The following is a 21,178-nucleotide window of genomic DNA, read 5'->3' as shown; positions in this document are numbered from 1 at the left end:
GCTGTAAAAACTATATTCAGTCTGAGGAGCCTTGTTTTGATACTTCGTACACTTACAAGCATCTCATGGAGGTGAACATAGGTTCTCTTCCCCCCATTGAAGACAAGCTCTGTGTTGACTGGTGGGTGGCTGGCCAAGACTGGGGAATGAATGGGAGGGGATGTGATAGCCTTGTCTGATGAGGCTGTGATACTGGATTTTAAAGGAACAGGTAAGAGAGAGCCTTTGTAAGCGTGAGTGGCTGCTCTTGGGAACAGTGATGAGGAAGAGATTCTCTATAAAATCAAAAGATACGCTAGAAATATGTAGTATCTATTAACGCATTTTGTATCCGCAGGTATATATTTATTGAGGTGCAAGATGTCTGCCCTGAGGCTGATTTCTAACAGAACCTCCCAGCAGGCCTTGTCTAACTCTGATTACACCTGGGAGTATGAGTACTATGACTATGGACCAGTGTCATTTGAAGGCCTGAAGGCTCATAAATGTAAGTTCAGTAGAGACATACTTTATTGCAGCTGAGTTTCCCCATCTTAATGTTCCTGCCCTTCATTTGTAACTGATTATTGTACAAAAGTATGTCTCTCCTAATTTTTTGGATTCTCAGCAATTAGAAGTATTACTCTGTCAGATTATTATAATTGTTTATTATTATGTGTCTTTTTGATGACTGCTTTTCTTGTGCATGACAGAACCATGGATTTCTTGGCTGTGGTAGAAATTTGTCAATACTGAGGAGTATCACTATCAGGAACAGCGTATAACAGCAAATACAGCCACTGCTGCTTCTGGTGACTACTTGGTGTGATCTGTGTTGCTTTGTTCTTGTTCCTGTTAATGCTAAAAAGGCAGTGGTAGGCAGCCTTACTGTTTTTGTTTTTCTTCATAGAAAATAAATTTAAGGCTTTTAAAAGATTTAAAGCAAAAGAAGAAATTTCCTTTCTGAAGAAACTTTTATCATTGGGACTTTGTTCATAGGAGTGTGCTAAATTTAGCATTCTGCTAATACTGGAGCTATTCTACAGTAGAAGTAACAAGTGGAGGACAGGGACCAGAGAGATGAAATATGGGTAGGAATTGAGAGGAAAGTTAACTAGGACAAGCTAGAACAGCTGGATCAACATTTATCTAAAATCTAGACAATGGCTTTGGCTTTTATGAATTTTTTTTTTAGGGGGAGATGGTTGTGAGGGGAAAAACAAAAAAAGGAAAAAAAGTAACAGAGACTAACTCAGAATTACTGGACGTGTTTTGCAAGCGCTTTGCCGAAGAGCAGCAAACCATCATGTTTCTTTGTTTTTGAGCTGGATACACTGTGAGAGAGTTTGAGCACCAGTCTTCAAAGTATGGGGGAAGAATCTCTGTCCAGTGCTGGAGCACTGGTCCAGGGTGGGATACAAACTTTCTGCCTCATTTGTCATGATGAGGATTCAGACTGGGAAAGAGGAGTGCCTGCAGTGGCAAACAGCAGCCTGGAAAGGCTGATCTCCATTGGCTCTGCATAGTCAGGAGGTTTTGGGGAGGCTCTCTAAGGGACAGAAGAAACTTGCTGAAGTTTTTAACGGTTTTTTAAAAAACAAAAACCAAAACCAAACACAAAAAACTAGAGCAGAATTTGCTTTTTAGCCTGAATTGTACTTTACCTTTCTTTTTCCCCAAAAAAGTCTGCTGATTACTGTCTGTATTTTTACAAATGTTAGGTACTTGAAAAATGTGGGTTAGCTTTTATCATGTTTCTAATTAATATTCCAGTCTTCCACTTAATCAGAGGCCAAATCTGATTACAAAGATTACTGATTACAAAGATTAGCTGCAGTGTTATGTAAATCCCTTCTTTTTAGCTCAGTGTGTCAGAGCATGACGGGAGAAAAAAATATAAATGATAGTTACCTCTGGATTGCGGAAGGTATAGCAGCAAAACAGATCTTGGATGGCCATTGAAGTGATTGCCGTGCTTAAGCGTGGCAGCTCAGCTTTGCTGTCTGGTTGTGCTGTTTGTAGAGCAGGACAGTTCTGGACAACTCTTACTAGAGAATGGGACAGAAGTAACAACTGCTTTTCAGGTGGAGCTTGATGTACTTATGAAAGAGGTTAATAGCAGTATTGCATCAGTGACCTAGGAAGTCCCTTCTGGGTTTTTTTTTTCCTCAGTTTTTTGGTTTTTGGGTTTTTTAACTGATAAATTGGAGTTGGCTCTCTTTGGTGTTACTGCACGCATTCTCAGAGGGCTGAGTTTAATCTAGTAAAGGAACAGTCTGTGTTGTGTATGGCATGGTATTTCTTGATGTGGTATGTTCTTGGTATGTTTCTTGTTTAGCTATTTCCAGCTGAGTTAAGACTGTCAAGGGATGTGGAGGCAATGTGGTCAGACATTTAACTTCACTGAAATTCTAAGCTGGGGAGGATGGAGGAGGAGATTCCCTCCTAATACAACCACACTGTAGACCTTGAATATTGACAAAGAAGGGGTGTTAATGAATGCCTGTAACTTACATTGGAGAGCTTAAAGGGGAGTGGACTCCAGTTTAGGTGATGTAGGCTGGCAGTGACATTTGACCAGCTGTAAAACATCACTGGCCCTTCTTAAAATGAGAGGTGTGTAATTTTTTTTTTTTAATTTTTATTGTTTGTTTATTTCTGATACATAAGGTATTTCTCCCAAAATGAGAGGGCACTGTTTTGAACCATAACGTAAGATGAATTCCACAAGAGAAAGTTGGAGGCTGCTTTCAGATTAAATTTGATTTAAGTAATTGTAGGCAAGGGGGGGTTCCTAATAATATAATGTATATACAAAGGAATTCAAAAGCCTGTTTTCTGAAAGCAGAGAAAAATTTATGCAAAGTGACCTGTGAAGAAATATACTGACAAAACAATCTAATACACAAAAATACATTTAAAAAAAAAAAAAAGTGGAGGTGGGGAGAAGATGAGGTGTTTAAATGCTACTGTGACTTTTCAAATATATGACTGCAACAAAACCCCACAAACCTGTTTTACAAGCAAAAAGTATGTTCTGCCTGAGGAGAAATGAAGGCAGGAACTAGACATCAGAAAAGCAGGCACCAGATATTTTGTAAATTGAAGCTTTAGAAAGTAAATAGACAAAGATAGCCAGGAGGTATCTGTGACTGGCAGAGATAAGAACAAAATCCTTTTTTGTGCCTTTAGAACAGAAGAAACCTCAGTAACATTAGAGAGAGGTAAAATAGGTGGGAATGATCAGGGGACTCAGAACTGCTGCCAGGATGCGCTAAGTCTGTGTTAGGAAGGAAAGGAAGGCTGATACTGTAACTTGAGAAAGTCATTGGATACTTTCCCAATCTATTTGTAACTTAGGACAGTATTATAAATGTAGTCCTGTGTACCATATTTTTTAATAAATGTTGTGTTATGTACTGTTTATTTTGAATAAATGTTTAGAAGTTTGTAGGTTTGGATAATTTGCACTTAAATGAGTGAGACCTAAATGAAATACTGAAGAGAACTCAGGTCATCTGCTTTAATTTTAAACAAATACAAAGAATGTAATAGAGCAGAGGGTTGGAAGTGCATCAGGAGCCACAGTAAAGCAAGGAAGATGTAACTTTAGGCTCAGTAAACTTCAGAATTCTGTTGGGGGGGGAACACCAAACAAACCCCAAGACAGGCTTGTTACTCAGCACACAATGCTGGCAGGTGTGACTTTTGTGGGGAGTAGTAATTTACTGAAATCTTGATTTTAGTTTTTTAATTTGTTTTTCCTTTAGTTCTTTTTCCGTAGTTGATGAGTTAAGTTTTGCAGCTTGATCAGTATAATCTATGTGCATATGTTTTAGACATTTTACTTGATCAGACTTTACATTCTGGTTATCAGTGCAGTTGCATATCATTGAAGCATGTCTGACTAATTGGTAGGTACTAGTAGCTGTAAATGGTTAAATGGTAAACTTTTTAATGGCAGTATTTCTTCGTAGTACCTGAAAATTTCATCTAAATAGTCCGGTAGAATGGTATATAATCATGAGCTATTGTGTATTAGTAAGGCCAAACACAAGATGCATCTTGAACTACTGAATACAGGCTATACTTACAGAACTATTCTGAAAATAATTTAGAACTCATAATGCATGGAATTAGAGAAATAAACTCACACCAGTGTGCTTTAAGCAAAAAGGAGTATTACAGACTCCCCCTCCCCCCATCACAGCGACCTATGCTCAAACCACCCTCTAGTTATTTTACAAAGGGTGTTGAGAGGCGGAGATGTGGCAGAGGAGAGATGGAATAAACATTGCAGTGGGAGACTTGAAACAACCTCCTTAGCTTACCAGAAAAAGGGATTAAGGAGTGACTTGATTGTGATAAAGTGCTTTCACAGGGGGAGAATCTTAAGTTGCAGCAGGCACTTTGACTTTGCAGAGAAAGAGCAAATGGTTTGAAGTGATTTCCAGTTTCCAGATCTGCCTTTTAGTGTGAAAGGTATTTGACAGTGGGAGTGTGTTTAACCGTTGGGGTCAAGCACCAGGCATGATAGCCAAGTCCTTGTTTTCTGGTGTCTTTGGTTAGTCCTGTAGGAGATTCAACACGATGGTTAAAGTTCCGTGCTGTGCCTGCTGCATTGGGTCAGACAGATGATCATGTAGCTTTATAGCCAGTGAGGATCTTTGAGGGTCAGTAGTAGCTGTGTAATGAGAGGTTAAGGGTAGATAGGATACCTGTCCTGTCTGGGACTTCCCTCTTGCATGTTTGTATATTAATTTTTTTGAACATTTACAGTGGAAGTTTTGACTATTTGCGTAAACAAAAAATAACTAACTGAAATGACAGGTGAAAAAGTACCTGTATACTCTGGGTCCTGAGCTAGGCCATATTTTGGGTTGGTGCTCTGTAACTTTGGGTCATGCTTATCAATTGATTGTTGTCTGGAAATATGTTTGTCTCACTTGGACCTCTGTTAATCAAGTTCCTGGAAGCTTTGAGCTTCCTTCAGGAGCAAGTGTGGATCAACTTTGAAGTCATAAGTGGGCATAGATTTGTTTTAAGTAGGACTGGTGATTTATCAATGGGTCCATTTGCTATAAATGAGAACAGTAGGTACATTTTATGCATGCAGGCAAAAAGCCATGCTCTTCCCAATTGCTTCTATATTTGGCTGTTGCTTTGGTGTTTTCCTTTTAATTAACTAGTGGTTTGACTTTTTTTGTCCAAATCCATTTGGCTCCTCTGACATGGTTTTGCAGTTTTCTGTATGCAAGTTGGAAACCCAAATTAAAAATTATTAAAAAATGTCTTGCATATGTTGGTTATTGGTATTTGTTGAGGTAGCAAATAGGTTTATCTGTGGTTCCGTTTATTTCACAACCCTCTATCTTACCACTTAAAGAACGCTAGATCTTCCTAAACCTACTGTGTCAAAGAAATTTATCAAATCCCAGAAACCTAATGGTCTGGGGCAGAAATAATTTAGAATAGCAGGAGTTCAGTTCTACAGGGACAGAGATTTTTGCTGAAAATCAAATAATCTGAGTTCTAGCACTGATGTGTCCAAAACAGTGCTTGGAAATGGGCCAGGCATCACAAAGGGAGCTGCTGCTCTTTTACTAAGAGAATTCAGTGGCTTCCCTCTTTCAGTTTGTTTCTGGTTTGTCCAGACATCAGTAAAATTCAGGCTAGAAATGAGAGCTTCAATGGCAGCTTTCTGTTTAAAAATAGGTAACGATAAATCTGATCGTCCTTCTTCTTTGCCACCCAGGATTAAGCTGCAAAGTCTTTGGGGATTTGCAGTCATGCTGCATGTGGAAGGAAACTTTCTGCAAGTGCAGGTGAAATACTGATCATCTTGTTTTCTCTTTTTCACCAGATTCCATTGTGATTGGATTTTGGGTTGGTCTTGCAGTTTTTGTCATCTTCATGTTTTTTGTTCTGACCCTGCTGACGAAGACAGGAGCACCACATCAAGAGTGAGTCTGAAAACTGGAATAACAAAGTCTGCTAAGTGGCATGTCTGTTCTTTTGCAGCCCACAAACAAGCAATGACAGTGCTGACATTGCACTGGCTCAGCACCATCTTGTTCTACTTCGTTCTTATGAAAGAGTGCAGTCTATCTTTGTTTCAAATAATCTTTGTTCCAAGCACTTCTAGGAGACCAATTCTGTAGAATTGTTATTAATGTGCTCCCTATTTAGCAACTAGTCAGTAGGCATGCAGTAAGAGAAGGGAATAGCTGCATGTATGCATTTTCATGCTAAAAGGAAGTTGGTGGGTAGGCTGCCAAACAGGTAGCTTTACTGTTCTGCAAATAAATGGGGTCATTCTAGGTAGGCTCATGTTATGATGGAGTGGAACAGAGAAATATGAATATTGACAGAGTATATACAAATAAAATGCAGTGCAGATGTTAAATTAAGGAAGTTGAAGTCCGGTGTGCTTCCACATGTTTGTGTGTTCAAGTCTAAAAGGTAGGTATCAGTATCCTTTAGTCCTGTAGCTCCCCTACACTGTCTTTAGTTTCTACTGAGAAATTCTGGTAGGTCCAGAAGTATTTGTTTAACATCATGGTCCCCAGAAAGTCACAAACTAACCTTTTTTGTCATGTTCTTTCTGGCTGGTAAGTATGTGCAGACCACGCCTTGCCTCAGCCATTTACCTGCATTTGCACAGCATGCAGGCTGTCAGTATCCCCTCCTCTGAGAAAGTTTGAACCCCCATCTCCTCTCAGGCTTGCCTGCCATAAAGTAGAAATAAAAAGCTTCTCTGGAGAGTGAGATTGCTTGCAGGCAGGTAGCGATGATGAGAAGCTGATTGTGAAAGGCAATTGTTAGTGCTTATCACTTCCTAAAGCAGCCTGCCTGTCTCTCCCTACTGAAGGCCCTTTGCTATTTAGTCATATGTAGACTGCCTCTGAAACTTCATGTAATAGCACGTCCCTAGAGCCAGGGCCATATTAGAGAGGACATACACATATCGTGAGCCTCTTCTGTGCTCCTAAATTTTTGCTCCTGTGAGAAAGAAATAGAGGCAGAAGAATTCAGCTTCCCAGAACTGACTTGCTGGTATTTTTGCCTCCCTTATGGACTGTCATAAAACAGCCAGACCTTGCTACCAAGTATATTTAAAGTCCTTGTAAGTGTTGGTGTGCTGCCTCTTTTCCCTGGAGATCTTGTTTCTTAGCTGAGCATCTGAGTCTGTATCCCATGTGAATAATTTGAGAGGGGAAGAAGAGATGAAGTCCAATACATAACAAAGAGAATTTAATATGGATATTTGTCAAAACTTTGTACACTTGTAAAAATGATATACTTTCAGGTAGCAGAGGCCTGCTTGGTATCTCCCACAGTTTTTCTGCTTGCTTCATCAATTTTGCTTCATCAATTTTCTTGGAACAGGTTGCATAGAGAGTTTGTGAAACCTCCATCTTGGTCAACTTCTACATCTGGATAACCTTATCTGAATTCAGAGTTGGCCTTGGCTTCATCAGGGCATTAGGCTAGAGACCTTCAGAAGTTCCTTCCAATCTAAATCTTAATACAGTTTTTCTTCAGTTGCTGAAGAGAGCCCAGTTATTCCTTTCTGTATTTGTTTTAAACTTCCTTTGCAGCTTTGGGAGCTGTTTGCTTAAATGCTTGTCCACTTACTATGTATGCTGAGTTGGCACCTTTAACAAATCTAAGCACTATTTTTTTTTTTTTTTTGAGATTTGATAACAAAATGTGTACGGTACTGGAAATAGATCATCCAGGAATACGCTAAGGGCAGCGAATACTGTTTCCTCTTATTTTTGGTACATGTATATAAAAACAGGAGAACATGAATACCTACCTGTAAAAAACAGTGCAGACTATGATTTTAGTTTGCCTGTATCTTCTGTCTTTATACCTGACTGGATTCTTCCTGACTCATCGTTTCATTTGTGGGCTGTCTTGCAGCCCTCCTTTAGAAATAGATGTTAATGGGATTCCTAGGTCTTGGGAGAAAGCCGGTCTGATTGATGGACATGTTTCTGACTTCAGTAAGTCAATTTGGCTGTTCTTTAAAGTACCGTTAACGTGAGAGATAAGTGTAACTAGGTTCAGATGGATGGATCCAAAGTAGGATACTCTGATTTTGCTAGTAATATGCTTTTCTTGGCTCAGTATAAAGGGGTATGATAGCATGTACTTTTCAAAATTGTACAAGATGTTCAGAATTGGGTACATTCTCAGACCAGAAGAAAAGGGTCTGGATATAGATGAGGAGAGGTAAAAATTTAATTAGTTATGGAAATGATGCCTGTTGCACTTTTCTTTCGTTTGCTTGCATGTTAGTATGTGTAGAACATGAGCATGTGGGACAAAAGAATTTGACAATCTTTCTGAATTTCTGCCTAAAAGTACTCTTGTTCATCACTTAGGAGAAGATAGTACCCTATGTTTGTTTCTGCATTTAAAAACATCCTTAAAAACACATTTCTGCAATAAATGCATGTGTTCATGTAGCCTATCTGTACAAAATATTGGCTGATGTAATCTCAAAAGCTTCATGCAGCTATTGAGGCAGGTTGTACAACTAGTGGCAGTAAAGGTGAAATGATTGATAATTTTTTTTTTTTTTTAAGAAATCACTTCATTTTGGTTAAGGATTCTGGGGTGAAATCCACTCAGAGAAATGCAGATCCACTGAAACGGAAACTTCTTCTACATGTATGTGTTTGCTGAAAACTTACTCAGGAAGGTTTCTCAGGTTCAGGGTAGCACTTTTGGATTGGCACTAAGGATCTGTTTAGATCCCCCAAGTTCCCTTTGGGATGCCAAGCCCTGCTATTTTGGAGGATTGGCTACTTTTTCCTTTCCATGGTTTGCCAAGTACCCCAGGTCACTTCAGGGAGTGTTGAGAGAAGGGGTGTTTAAGCTAAAAAGGAATCTCAAGTGTCAGTCCCAAACCAGTCTGCCCCTGTTAGAAGGGTATGCTGGGCAAAGTGGTCTGTACCCTGACAGTGCACTCAAGTCCAGTGTGCAGAGTCCAGAGCTTAATAATGAATCCAGCAGACCAGAACCCAGCATTGTAGGCTGGAAGATTCCCAGAAAAGGGAGCTTGGGTTAGTTCATTGACAAGGGGTCTGGCATGTACTTTCCTGCTCTCTCATTGGCAGCTTCTGGGACTTGGAGGGTCCTGTTGGCTCAAATATTGCAAAAAGGATTTGATTGTCCAGGTGGCTGTGCTCCCTTCCACAGTAAAACTGGGATTTCTGAGGCTGCTTTTCTTATTTTGAGTGTTCTAAGAAGATATACACTGAAGTGTACTTGTGTACTGTAATGACCAAGACTGTGCAAGTGTCTAGTCTGGTTAAAAAAAAAAAAAATTCCTTCCCAAAATACAGAAGGATAGTGTTCGTGAATTTTAGAATCCAAAAATATGACTGTGTATTAGATCATGAGTTCTCTGCTCACGAGCACAGGGCTATTCTCTATTGTATGTCCTCAGTATCCTGGGTCTTTATAAAATTTCTTTGCATCTTCTATTCTTCCATTTAGATTAGGTTGCCATTGCCAGCCTTGTGTGCCCCTCTGTACAGTTGCCTTTGCTCCTTCATAGCTCACTGGATTATAAAGCACTTTCCACACCTGTGAACTAGTTTTACTTCTCTAATGGATGCATTTTCAGATTTCTTCCGAAGTTGCTTCTTCCTAATAGTGCTTGTCTGTCTCCGTGTGCTTATTTGCCACCTCCACTGTTTGTGCCACAATGCTACATAGAAACTCTTGGTGACAGATTTGTAAAACTATATATGCAACTTAAGTTCGGAGTGGTACTTTCTGTTGCATTATAAATACATAAATGTCAGTCATCAGTTCTGAAGGTTACCACAGTATTATTCCAGTCTGTTTGCCTCCTGGTGTGTATACAGATTATTACTTAGTTACTGGTCTGTCTTGCATCAGTTTAAACATTACGCTTCTACGTGCTTCACGTCAAAATGCAGAATGAGCAATACAGTTTTGACAAACTAGACGACTGCTTTGATTTGAAGGCTAGGGTAACTGATTTTTTTTAGGACAGCATTCTGATATCATGTAATGGAAGTGAACAAGCATTTGCGAAGCAGGGATCTTTAAGATTCTTAAACTATGATTGAAAGACTGATGGTAGGTATCCTCTGAACTTGAAGGTTTTAGGGGTAGATTTCTGAAGGTGCCATCTGAGGCTTTCAAAAGCATGTAGGCACTTACGTCCTACTGCAGGCTCAAGGGAATTAAATTACAGAGATTTTCAGAGAAACATTGTAAGTGCTGCGTGCACCTTTAGGAGTCCAACTATCTGGCTCCAGTGTCATTTGCTACATGTTCACATGTAAACAGTATGATTTATGAATTCTTACTTAACAAAACTTATATTCTGAGAATGTTTAGATTGTTCACTGTTCATCCTCTGAATACCTCTACTGCCTTTCAGATGCAAATAACTTGCCTTTTGTGATGATAGCATATAAAAAGAATGTGTTACTATCTCTAAAACTTACCTCTAGCTTGAGCTTTTCTCACCCCCAGCTGTTCATGGCTCCTGCACAAGTCTATGCAGATTGGAGCTGGTTTGAGCTAATACTTCTAGAAAACTCCAAGAAAGATGTTAAGATGTCCTTCCTGGGCTATGTGTCTGAGTTGTTAAGACTGCCAGTCTTTATAGCAGTCTTTAGTTCCAGATCTCCTAATTTGGAAATCTGAATGTCATTGACCGAAGTCAGTGGAAAAGATGGTTTGATGTCCTGACAACCAAGCACTCAAATTATGCCTTTAGTGACAGCAGTGCTGCCTGTGTCTTGAAAAGATTTTTTTTCTAGCAAAGATTTTTTTTCTCAGTGTTCTGTAAGCCATTTTTAAAAACGTGTTACTACTTGATATCAAGAGGAAATACTGAAGAGTATTTCTGAGCTCATTCAGTGAGCTGATTATTAAAGTATATTGATTACTAGAAGTGCCATTTAAGAGTGCTGGCATTGATAACTTATTCCCACGGAAAATTATCATGACAAATCAAGACTTAAAATAGCTTCAGCAGGGAATAATAAATAGTGCTGGCTTTCAAAGTCTGTTGTAGATAAACTGTAGGGTTTCCTTTCTTCCTGATCATAATGCTTGCTGAAACCCAATTCGCTCTTAAGAACTCAAATAGTTCTACTTTCATGCTTACTGCATTTTTCTTTTTCCTCCTTAGCAATGCAGAACCTTCCGAAAAAAGATTTCGCATGAATAGCTTTGTGGCAGACTTTGGAAGACCTCTAGAGTCGGAGAGGGTCTTTTCTCGCCAAATAGCTGAAGAATCCCGGTCACTTTTCCACTTCTGTATTAATGAAGTGGAACATTTGGACAAAGCAAAACAAAGTCAGAAAGGTCCAGGTCTGGAGAGCAATATCCACTTCCAGGAAGTTCCTAGAAGCAGTGGAATGTTTGAGGAGGACCTAAATTGTCTTACGAAATTTAACATTCCTAACTTTGTGAACACTGAGCAGAACTCTTCACTAGGTGAGGATGATCTCCTCATCTCAGAGCCACCAATCATTTTAGAAAGCAAATCGGTCATGCAGTCTTCCCATCGGATCCTTGACTGAAAAGTCTTTTACTTTAAGGTAAACATTCCTGTTATTGTCCAGTTTGAAGCCTTTCTTGGCCTTCTGGTATTTTGGTAGAAGGTATTTCAGACCTGTGCTTTTTACTGTATGTGAGACTGGCTGTGCTGACAGAACTCAGTTTAGACAAAAGTAAAACACTGGATGCTTTATTCGGATGCTTCTGTGGTCTAAACCTTTTGCCCAGCATTATTTTTGCTTCCTTATGTTTTGTTTTGTTCTTTGTTTTAAAATGACTGCATATGTCCAGCTTCTGAAGGATACCATAATAATTTGTGGGGGCTCTGAAGACTGGAATGGGGCATTAGCAGGTGTATGAAAAATCCTTGGCCAAGAAAAGTGTAACTTCAAATTGAGACTGAAGCAAGGAATAAACAGGCAGCCCCTGTGGAGGTTCTGCAGCTTCTGCCACTCCCAAAAAGGACACCTGAAACTGAGCAGCACAATGGATATCTGCTTGGCATGAACTTCAACTTCTGATTCCTAACTGCTTTTTGGTGCAGGTTAAACCCAACTTACAAAGCTTATAAAGGGAATACCTTCTGTATTAAGTTGTTCAGTAACAGTATTTACAAAATGCTACCACCACCTGCTGCTGAGTAAAAGCAAATTGGTGCCTGTAATCATAGTACTTCAGAGTGACATTCTGACAGCTGCCCAGTGATGACCCGGAATTAGTATTCTACACACAAACAGGAATTTGGTTTTGGTTTTGTTTTTTTTTTTTTTCCTTTAATTGGTGATACGAACTTCCAGTTTGGTATGTGCAGGATTCAGTAGCTAAATCACAGGAAATCAATAAAACCTATTCTTTTGCCAAGAGAGTTACTATATGCAAATGGTGGTGGTATGTTAAGCTGGTGTTATGCTTTGCTTATAGGCTGAACCTTCCTATGGTTTTTGGCTTTATAAATGGCCCTTTCTTGACTAGTGGGCCAGTGAAGGGCTAGCAGGCTTTGAGTTCTTGAGAGGACCAGCTCTGAAGGCATAGCTGAGCTGCACTTGCTCCATCTTCTTTTTGTACTCAGTTGGGATGATGGTTACAACCACAGCTGTTCTCCCAGGGAAGGGTTTGTTAAGGGATTGAACAGGTGTAATTTCAAGCCTGAAGCTTATTTTTTTAGAGAAGGAATAAGGTTCTGAACCTTAGCCAGTACTTAAATTACATTACATTTCAGCTTTCTTCAAGAGATGGGTAACTAATGGCCAAATGGTTTTAGGTTAAGCATATAGGATGCAGAGGAACCAGGTTCAAATCCTTTGCTGGATTTGGAGTAAGAGTGTTCTACAGGAAGTTCTTAACTGAAATGACACCAGTGGATTCAAAGTACTGTGTCTAACTGGGTTTTCTTGACACTAACCTGCTTTGTATGCAATGTGTTTGTGTCGGAGGAGTGAAAACGTAGCAATGGCCTGCTGATACATTCTTCAGAGGCTTAAATGCTGATGAATTAATTCTTCTTTCACCTGACAAATAGAAAAAATACCGATGGATTGTGCATTTAAAGAATACAAGGAGTGGGGGAAACCTCTTTTGTTTTCATCTCCTGTGCACTTATTATAAACCACTGATACCTAAATTTCCTGTTTTTCAAATGTAACTCTTGCACTCTTTCCTAGTGTTTGAAGTAATGGGAATATACTTAAGGCAAAGCAGACTGTTTAAAACTAGCAGATCATTGTTGAAAATAGTTCCCAAGAGAAGACTGAAGTGAAGAATAGCTGCATGGGTTGCAATGTAGGTCTACTGTATGCTTCTTCAGGTGTCGAAAAGGGCTCCTTTTACAGTAAGTACTTAACCATGAATGAGCATGAAAGCTGTAGCTGTGGATTTTTTCGTTTGCGAAATCTGCCTTCTGAATGTGGCAACTGCTTCCTGCTGAGGCACCTCAAACAACTGTTAGGTATCTAATGGTTAAGCTTTTGTCTGAACTGAAGCTCAATATTGTTCTTGCTAACAAGCTCTGGGACTTCTACTAAATGTGACTTTTATAGCCTATTTCTGGATGAGTGAGCTGCCTTTAGTGATGTTTGATCTATTATTTTTTATTTTTTTCCTTTGCCATGCTTGCAAACAGAAGTGCTGCTTAAATGAGGGGAAAAATCTGGGTAAAAGAAATACCCGTCTCCTTGGCAATTGAGAAATGAAGCTTATTTTTAAAGCATTTAAAACTAGGTTTTGTAATAATGCAGATCTGGTTTTAGAAAAAGAAAAGCTTGCTATTCCCAGTGGGCTAACCTAAGCTTTTCTTCTGCTACCTTAAGTCTTTGTGGCTTTTGTTTAGGTGCATAACTGCTACTTTGGGGAGAAAGGAGAAGTATTCATGTGTATGGATGATGGTGACACTTAACACCTAGATGAAAGGTATTTAATAAAATGATCAAGGGATAATACCAACTTAACTTACACCACATTTGAATTGTATTCTCATGTCTTTCTGAAGCATGTATTAATCCTGTAAAGGTATTTAAGTGTTTGGTTCCTCCTTCTGTTCTTCCCTGATGGTTCTTCTATTTTTTCCGTCTTATATCCCTTCTGTCTTTAAAGTCCTTCGTGCTGCCTTTTACAGAAAAATAACCTGGCGGTCCCCACTGCACACCTCCCACATGACTTCAGAAGCACTGTGGCAGCAGTACAGTCTGATTCTGATTTTTGCTCTGCATTAGAGCAGAGTGAAAGACAAACACAGAAACTTTCCGCAGTCTTCAAAAGCAGTTATTTTAAAGTTGTTCTTTATTAGTTCTTAAAAAGGAAAAAGAGACACAATGTTTTGTCTCAGGGGAAAGGGGATTGGTATAATAACCAGCTTTGTGTAACATGTTTAAAAAAATTCATCTTTTCACAGAAAACCAACATGAGTTGGTTTATAAAGAGAATAGAAAGTGTTTTGCCCAGGGTAATCCTTCAAAATCAATACTCTGAATTTAATGGTGTTTGAAAATGTAATTATTGCAAGTTTTCTTACTGCTTGGGCTGTCTGTTTCAGAGCCTCTTCTCAAAAGTCACTATAAATGCATCACCTGTGGTAGACTTAACTTCATGGGAAGTTCCCCTAAGATAAATACATATGTTTGTTTGCATAAACATGTATTGTATTCTGTAAGAAAGAACTTACTAGGTGAAGTTATGTATTACAGTTTTGAAAGGTGAAGATTTGTGAAATGTTCTTCTTTGTAAACAAGTTTTAGTTGTGTACTTTTTTAAAATAAAAACCACCCTACAATGTAAAATCAGAAAATGCCTGCTCATAGAAAATAAATGGAAAGGTAAAACCATGAACAAGAGGTATGTAGTTAGTTGTATGAAAGGCTAAATGTTACCATTCAAAATTATCAGAGGACTTTCTCTTCAAAAGAGTCAGGGCAGCACTTGATGCATGGCCCCCTTCCTTCTAGAACTGGCTTTGCACAGCTAGTACTACTATATAGACCTGTTAACCTATTCTGGAAAAAAGAAGGAAAAATACTGGATATAGTGGCAGACTTCAAAATGTATTATGTACTATCAAATAAAGTCTTCATCCATGATAACCTATTTAATTTGTTACACGAACAATTTTGATGTGTATTTCAGAAAACTTGAAAATATACACATTGCTTATGTCTCTGCCACAAATGGCATGATGAGATCTGATATTCTTCTGCACACCCTATTTTCCTCTCTTGAAGCAAATGTCTTTGCTGTAATCTAGGTCACTGAGTTACCCAGCCAGCTACTGACTTGATTTCCTAAAAGCTTTGAACATGACAATTCAGATTATTATACTCTGGCTGCTTTGCTGTAAACAAATGAATTCCAGCTAAACATAAGGCACTGATTCAAAGAAACTATGTCTAAGATTCTTTTAATCCATTCATTATATTGTCTCCTGGAAATGGATGATGAAATAGTACAGCCTAAGAAAAGGAAAAACGTACAAGAGGAGTATATAATTCTATTACTCTCTGAAAGATCCCACTGAACTCCTCAGTGGAATACAGTAAAAGCCAACAACCTGTTTTGTCAGCCTTTGCTGACAGGGTATTTCCCACTTTCTGTACTGTTAAGCCTGCTGGAGAGTCAGAGAGAAGTTAAGTTAAAAAAACTCTTTTGGCAGAGAAATTAAAAGTTGGATCTTAGTTCTCCAAAAAGAACACCATTACTACAGCCATTCAAGACCAGAGACAGTCTGTTACTGTGTAGAGTGCCCACTTCACGGTAAACATCTGAAGATGATGCTTCAGTGAGTGTACAACCACATAAATACATGTGAGAACACGGTATAAACCATATTATAGCTTACAGTAATGGTAAATAATACTGTCTCTGCTCAGTAAAATAGACTCAGAGAGAGAATTTAATTTGAAATAGAGACCAGCATTTGCTGAGAACTGAATATACAAATTTTAAAAGGTGTTTGAATGAACTGTTCGAACACTAAGGCAACCCCCTTGTGATGACATAAGGATTTTACATTTGAGAGAGAGTTGTAGCAACCAGAAATGCTTCCCCTAGGCCCTGCTGTCCTAGGCAGTGCCCTAGCATACCTACATCCAGGCCCTGGCTGCTCTGGGAACATGAGGGTTGCCGTAATTTAAAAGAATCTCACTTCAGGTCACACACTTTATTGAGTTGTTACACATACAGCAAATTGTACAGGAAACAAATGGTAAGTTGAAATTACTCCGTTTTATCCTTTTCATTTGCAAAACAGTCCCAAATCAAGAAAATACAGCATATTCACACATAACTGATATTTTATATACAAAGCATTATTGTATTTACACATTTTATGAATACAGACTAATACTTCATTATTGGGGGACAAAACATCCATACTAGAAATACTGAAAATATCTGAATATGGAACAACCAAGATTAGTGTATTAATTGCCAACTGCCCATCCTTTCTTTTTATATCTGTGTATACACTCTCACTTTGTCTGTGTGTGTGTGCACGCTCAAAAAATAAATCTTTGCACTGTTGATTACTGTCTGTGCCTATATGTTATAATTTGTTTACTATTTTGTTCTTTATGCATGCTCAATCACATGCTTGTATTCACCAAAATGCATGTTGCTGCTGGTCCCTGAAGAAGCATGATACGTAAATAGGTATGCACAGACCTGAACTGTTTCACATTTGACTTAAATGCTAGCTTCAACTAATACTACAGGGACCTGAAGAGTACATTTTAGCTTTTATCTTCTCTTTGCCCTAAATAAGTGTAGTTGCTTGATCTACAACCTCGATAGACATGCTATGGAATTCTTAAGGACATGCAGTGCTGAGACCTCAAACTAGTAATTTACTGATTTTATTGTTTGAAAAACCTGTCATTACAGCCACCAAATAGTTATCTTGAATTTTCTTTACGATAATTTGACTTACTGCTTCTCCTTTTTCTATCCTCTTAGCAACAGGTTTTTCATAGGACAAGTGTAATAGTCATCCTCATCTTCCCTCCCCAGTCTCCCCCCTGGAGCAGGGCAGCCCCTGCGGGTTCAGTGGTTCCTAAGGCTACATGTTCTAGACTGCTGATCTTTTCCCTCCAGTTGGCCCATCTCTTTTTTGAAAGAAGGGACCAAAAGTTTAGCAGACTAAGTCAGCCACATGTTAGTGATGCAGTAGGAATTGCTCCTATGCTATCTAGTATCTTACAGGCTCTACACTTAGGTGTGTAACTCCAGCAGGGCATAAGAGGAGAGGGAGAAGGTAATGGTCTGTGACATTCAGCTTGTTATCTGCTATTCAGCAGAAAGTTACAGCCACGCTCTGTGCTTGGGTGGTAGCTTATTCCTGCTTAAGCATACTAGTCTCCTTTGACACTCCTGAAGACTATTGCGCTTTTTTTTCCCCAGCCCCTTTTCCAATTTGCTCGGTATTTTAACTCTAAATTTGCTCACCAACATAGCCCTGCAGTTGAGCTTTAGTACATTGTCTTCACATTTGATTGGCCTCTTTAATCTGTAAAGATTATCTGTGAAGATGGTACGCTGGTGGATACAGAACAGCCCCTTGTAAAAAAAAAATCTTAATACAGCCTTCTCTTTTAAAAGGGATACCAATAACTACTCTCACACTGTATTTTACAGCCTTTTTTCATATCTGCCCCATAAGAATTCAGCTAGACCACTCTGCCATTGTTCTTACCAGCACAGTTGGAAATATCTACAAAGTAAAAAGAGAATAGTTTGAATTTGAGCATCACCAGAGAATACCTGCTCTGCTCCAGCCCTCCAAAAAAGTTGAAAGGGATCTTAAAGATAAGGGAAGGAACATCTTATGAACTGGAGGGAGAGAAGCAAAACGTTGGAAAAAAGAGGATTTTCATGCCCTACCAAATAAAAAAAACCTCCTCTATATACTAAAAATACAAGCCAGACAGCATATTACTCAAATTGTTCACAAAGGAATCACTGTAAGACAAGTTATTAATAAAAGTTAAAAATATTCAGGCATGTTATACAGTATCTGAAAAAGGATCAAATGGAATTTCTCAATGGTAATCGAGTTTATTGAATAACCTCAATATTCCTAGTATTTTTTTAAAATTGCATGTAACTTTATTCCTAACAAAATATAAGACATATGATATGACTGGGGTTTTGCTCAGTACAAATCTACCTTTGGATAAGCAAGATTCCAGATAAAATCAGAATGTAATGCAAGAGTGTTACATTAATTATTTCCAATAATATTTTCTACATATAACTTTGAATATTAAAATTCTGCTTCTCTAATCAATTCCTACCTAATCATGTCTTCCAACAGCTGTCTGTCGTGCTGAATCCACTGGAATTAGGTGCAGGAATAACAACCCCTTGTTTCTGCAGTTCACGTAAAACATCTAATATTGAATCCAATTCCACTCGGAATTTCTCCAGTTCTTGATTCTTCCGTTGTGCCAGTCTTCGCCACTTCTCAACCTCATGGGTTTGCCTTCCTTCAGTAGTATGTTGTGTTAGTTGGGTTGCCTGCAAATTAGAAGCAAGTCAGCATTGGGACTTCCTAGTCAAATACTCAGCCAACGCTGCCCCTTTGCAAAAATATACCACTTCATTGTATTCGATGCTCAGTCTCAAAGCCCAATGCTCACGTTAAGTGGAAACAATTTGTTCTGAATATTACAAAAATCATTCTGATAGCAATTAATTCCTTTAAATAGTTGCATTAATGACAGAAGGGTAGAATCCGTTACTGACTAATGAGCCTCAGGAGCATTTAACTTATCCTCTCCAAAGCAGCAATTAAAAGTTTGAGTATTTGAGACAAAGCTGAGCATATAACAAAACCCTCTGTAATCAAAATGAACCTTCCGAATTGCCATTTAAATGTGTTAATTAAAAGAATGTTCTGCAAGAGAAACAAACCAAATCTGAATGACATGTTCTGGGCTACTACTGTACTTTTAAAAAACACAAGTTCTGTGAATTATCAGAAAATATCCTGTAGTCACAAAGGTCTGAAGCTGCTGCAGATAAAAGTTTGAATTAATTTTGACATGAATCCATGGCATAATCCTATTAAATTACCCAAAATAAAAAGTTTCACAAGATATCAAAATCTCCACACCGCTATTAATTGTAATAGATTCCTTTAAGGAAAGCTTTGTCACTTAAACGCCATAATTATTGTATTTGTAGTTTGATGCTAAGGATAACCTGTTATTTCCTTGTTCAGCAATTAATTTTTCTACATTGTTCAGTTTGCTATCATTCATTTGGGGGACTGTTCAGTGCCCCGCTGCAGATGATTAAAGGTGCAAAACTAGGACAAACAAAACCCAAAGCACAATACGTAACAAGGCTAGTACCGCCAGGAAAGATGAAATTACTTAGTAGTAATTGTTGCATATACTATTCTTCCTATTTTTTTAAATACATTACAAAACATCTTAGTAAATACTATGGGTCAGGTAATTATTTCAGTGGAAATAGATCACAGACTAGGCAGCAGCAGACACTTCACAGAAATGGTAGAGAAATTCTCACCTTATACAAAAGCAGATGAATAGTATAAAAAAGTAACTGTGTTACAGTTGTCTTTAGCAGGACAGAATGCAAATCAAAATAATAAAATCATCAGTGATGGCAGGGTTCATTCTTAATCCATCGACTTGTTTTATGCACAGTTCTTTTTGGGGAAGAAAATTAAAAACCTGATGTAGAAATCGATGAGAATAAAACCTTCTACTACCAGCAATTCTGTAAATAAAAGTGTATTCCTTGAGATCTGGGTCAAAACTGTGGAACAAACTCCACAAACTAAGAACTACTATAGGTTTTATTATCTTCCAGTCCAACTGCCCTCCTTTGACTTCATGTATCTAAGTAAAACCTAAGTTAAAACACTAACAAGAGACACTCATATATTTAAGTGATGGAAGTGTTAAGAAAAAAATCTATATGAACTAGAAGACTGTTTCCAGATGACAGAAGCTCCCCAGATGGATGAAAAATCAGGATGGAGGCCATGACATAAAATAAGATGAAAGAATCAATTCAAAATTGTTTTACCCATTCAAGGAACACAAATGTCAGATACAAGAAGCTGTATCACAAAGATCCAACTGTCAAAATCCAAAATTTTTAGTCTGTAGAGGATAAAGGCTTTTTTGTTGTTGTTTCACGTATTAAAAACAGTATGTGGTAGACTGCTGCAAGATGTTTCTATGCTTTTAATGCAGCTTTTCTGAATGGGACTTCTAGGACTAGAAAATAAAATTACAGTTCAGTTGAGGAACATATCACAGCTTAACAAACTGCATTACAAACTCTCGCCAATTTTTCAATTGCTAGCTTTCATAGTGTAATTGAAATATGAAATAACCGAATGATACACGGAACTTCTGGAGGTCATGTGGTCCAACCCTCTGCTAAAGCAAGGCCTCCTTAGATCAGGTTGCGAGGAAGTTACGCACCTAATGTGCAAGTCATGAACAAGTAATCTTAATTACCACAGCAAGGAAGTGCTGACTAGCACTGCTTCTACGGTCACTTGCATCAGCAGGCCTCAAAGACAAAACCATGGCTGTATCAAAAAGTACTTGCCCCCCTCCAGTGTGAGCTAAACGAGCCTGCGCAAATACCAGAAAATTACAGTTAAACCAATAAATTGCTCTTGAGAAGTAAATGCAGATATACTCTGGTGTACCTTTTGAATTTCTTGCTCTCTTTCTGCATGTCTGGTCTCTATATGCTTGATTTTCTTTTCCAGGCACAAGAAATGTTTCATTTCAGGACTCTGGCTCTCCTTAGCCTCTCTCAGTTCTTCCAACAATTTTGTAACCTACAGTTTAAGAGAATTGATGAAAGTTGTTATTGTTGTATTAAGTAGTGTATAAAACAGATTACTTTCAAAGTGTATTTACGTTGTTTAATCATTCCATTCAAAAGCTGCAGAAAAGAAGACAAAAGAGAAATCTCCTGTATTCAGAAACTTAAACAGGGGCTCAGGGACTTCGATTAGGATCTTTCATTTGTAAGATGAGGCCTGAGGATAATTCCAATCCTGTTCATAATATGTTATGAGGTGATTATTCACAGTCAATTTTTATACTTCTAAACATAGCAAAAATTAATAGAGAATATTATAATTAGATGTTCTTACACA

General features: G+C 38.3%; 2 protein-coding genes across 2 annotated transcripts in view; one reads left to right on the top strand and one right to left on the bottom strand.

Annotated features, from left to right (window-relative positions):
- Nucleotides 1–321: 321 nt before the first annotated feature.
- MRAP2 (melanocortin 2 receptor accessory protein 2) lies at nt 322–11,564 on the top strand. Its single transcript, XM_009821663.2, has 3 exons — nt 322–487; nt 5,843–5,942; nt 11,171–11,564. Exons 1-3 carry the CDS (start codon nt 361–363, stop codon nt 11,562–11,564), a joined length of 621 nt encoding a protein of 206 aa, XP_009819965.2. The 5' UTR covers nt 322–360.
- Nucleotides 11,565–18,253: 6,689 nt separating this feature from the next.
- CEP162 (centrosomal protein 162) overlaps nt 18,254–21,178 on the bottom strand; it is a 48,340-nt gene continuing 45,415 nt past the window's right edge. Inside the window, exons 27-28 of the mRNA XM_059831215.1 lie at nt 20,720–20,854; nt 18,254–18,540 (exon numbers count right to left, since the gene is read on the bottom strand). Coding sequence (XP_059687198.1) covers nt 18,322–18,540; nt 20,720–20,854 — 354 coding nt within the window. The 3' untranslated portion in view covers nt 18,254–18,321. The remainder of the gene's footprint in view (nt 18,541–20,719; nt 20,855–21,178) is intronic.

This window comes from Gavia stellata, chromosome 2 (genome assembly GCF_030936135.1).
Source record: "Gavia stellata isolate bGavSte3 chromosome 2, bGavSte3.hap2, whole genome shotgun sequence".
Taxonomy (NCBI): domain Eukaryota; kingdom Metazoa; phylum Chordata; class Aves; order Gaviiformes; family Gaviidae; genus Gavia; species Gavia stellata.
The sequence above is the reverse complement of the archived record's forward strand: the minus strand, read 5'-3'. Positions and strand labels throughout refer to the sequence as shown.

Coding starts and splice junctions, on each gene's coding strand:
- MRAP2 (XM_009821663.2), top strand. CDS start 361: ATGTCTGCCCTGAGGCTGATTTCTAACAGAACCTCCCAGCAGGCCTTG. Junction 488..5,842: donor AGGCCTGAAGGCTCATAAAT/GTAAGTTCAGTA, acceptor CTTTTTCACCAG/ATTCCATTGTGATTGGATTT. Junction 5,943..11,170: donor ACAGGAGCACCACATCAAGA/GTGAGTCTGAAA, acceptor TTTCCTCCTTAG/CAATGCAGAACCTTCCGAAA.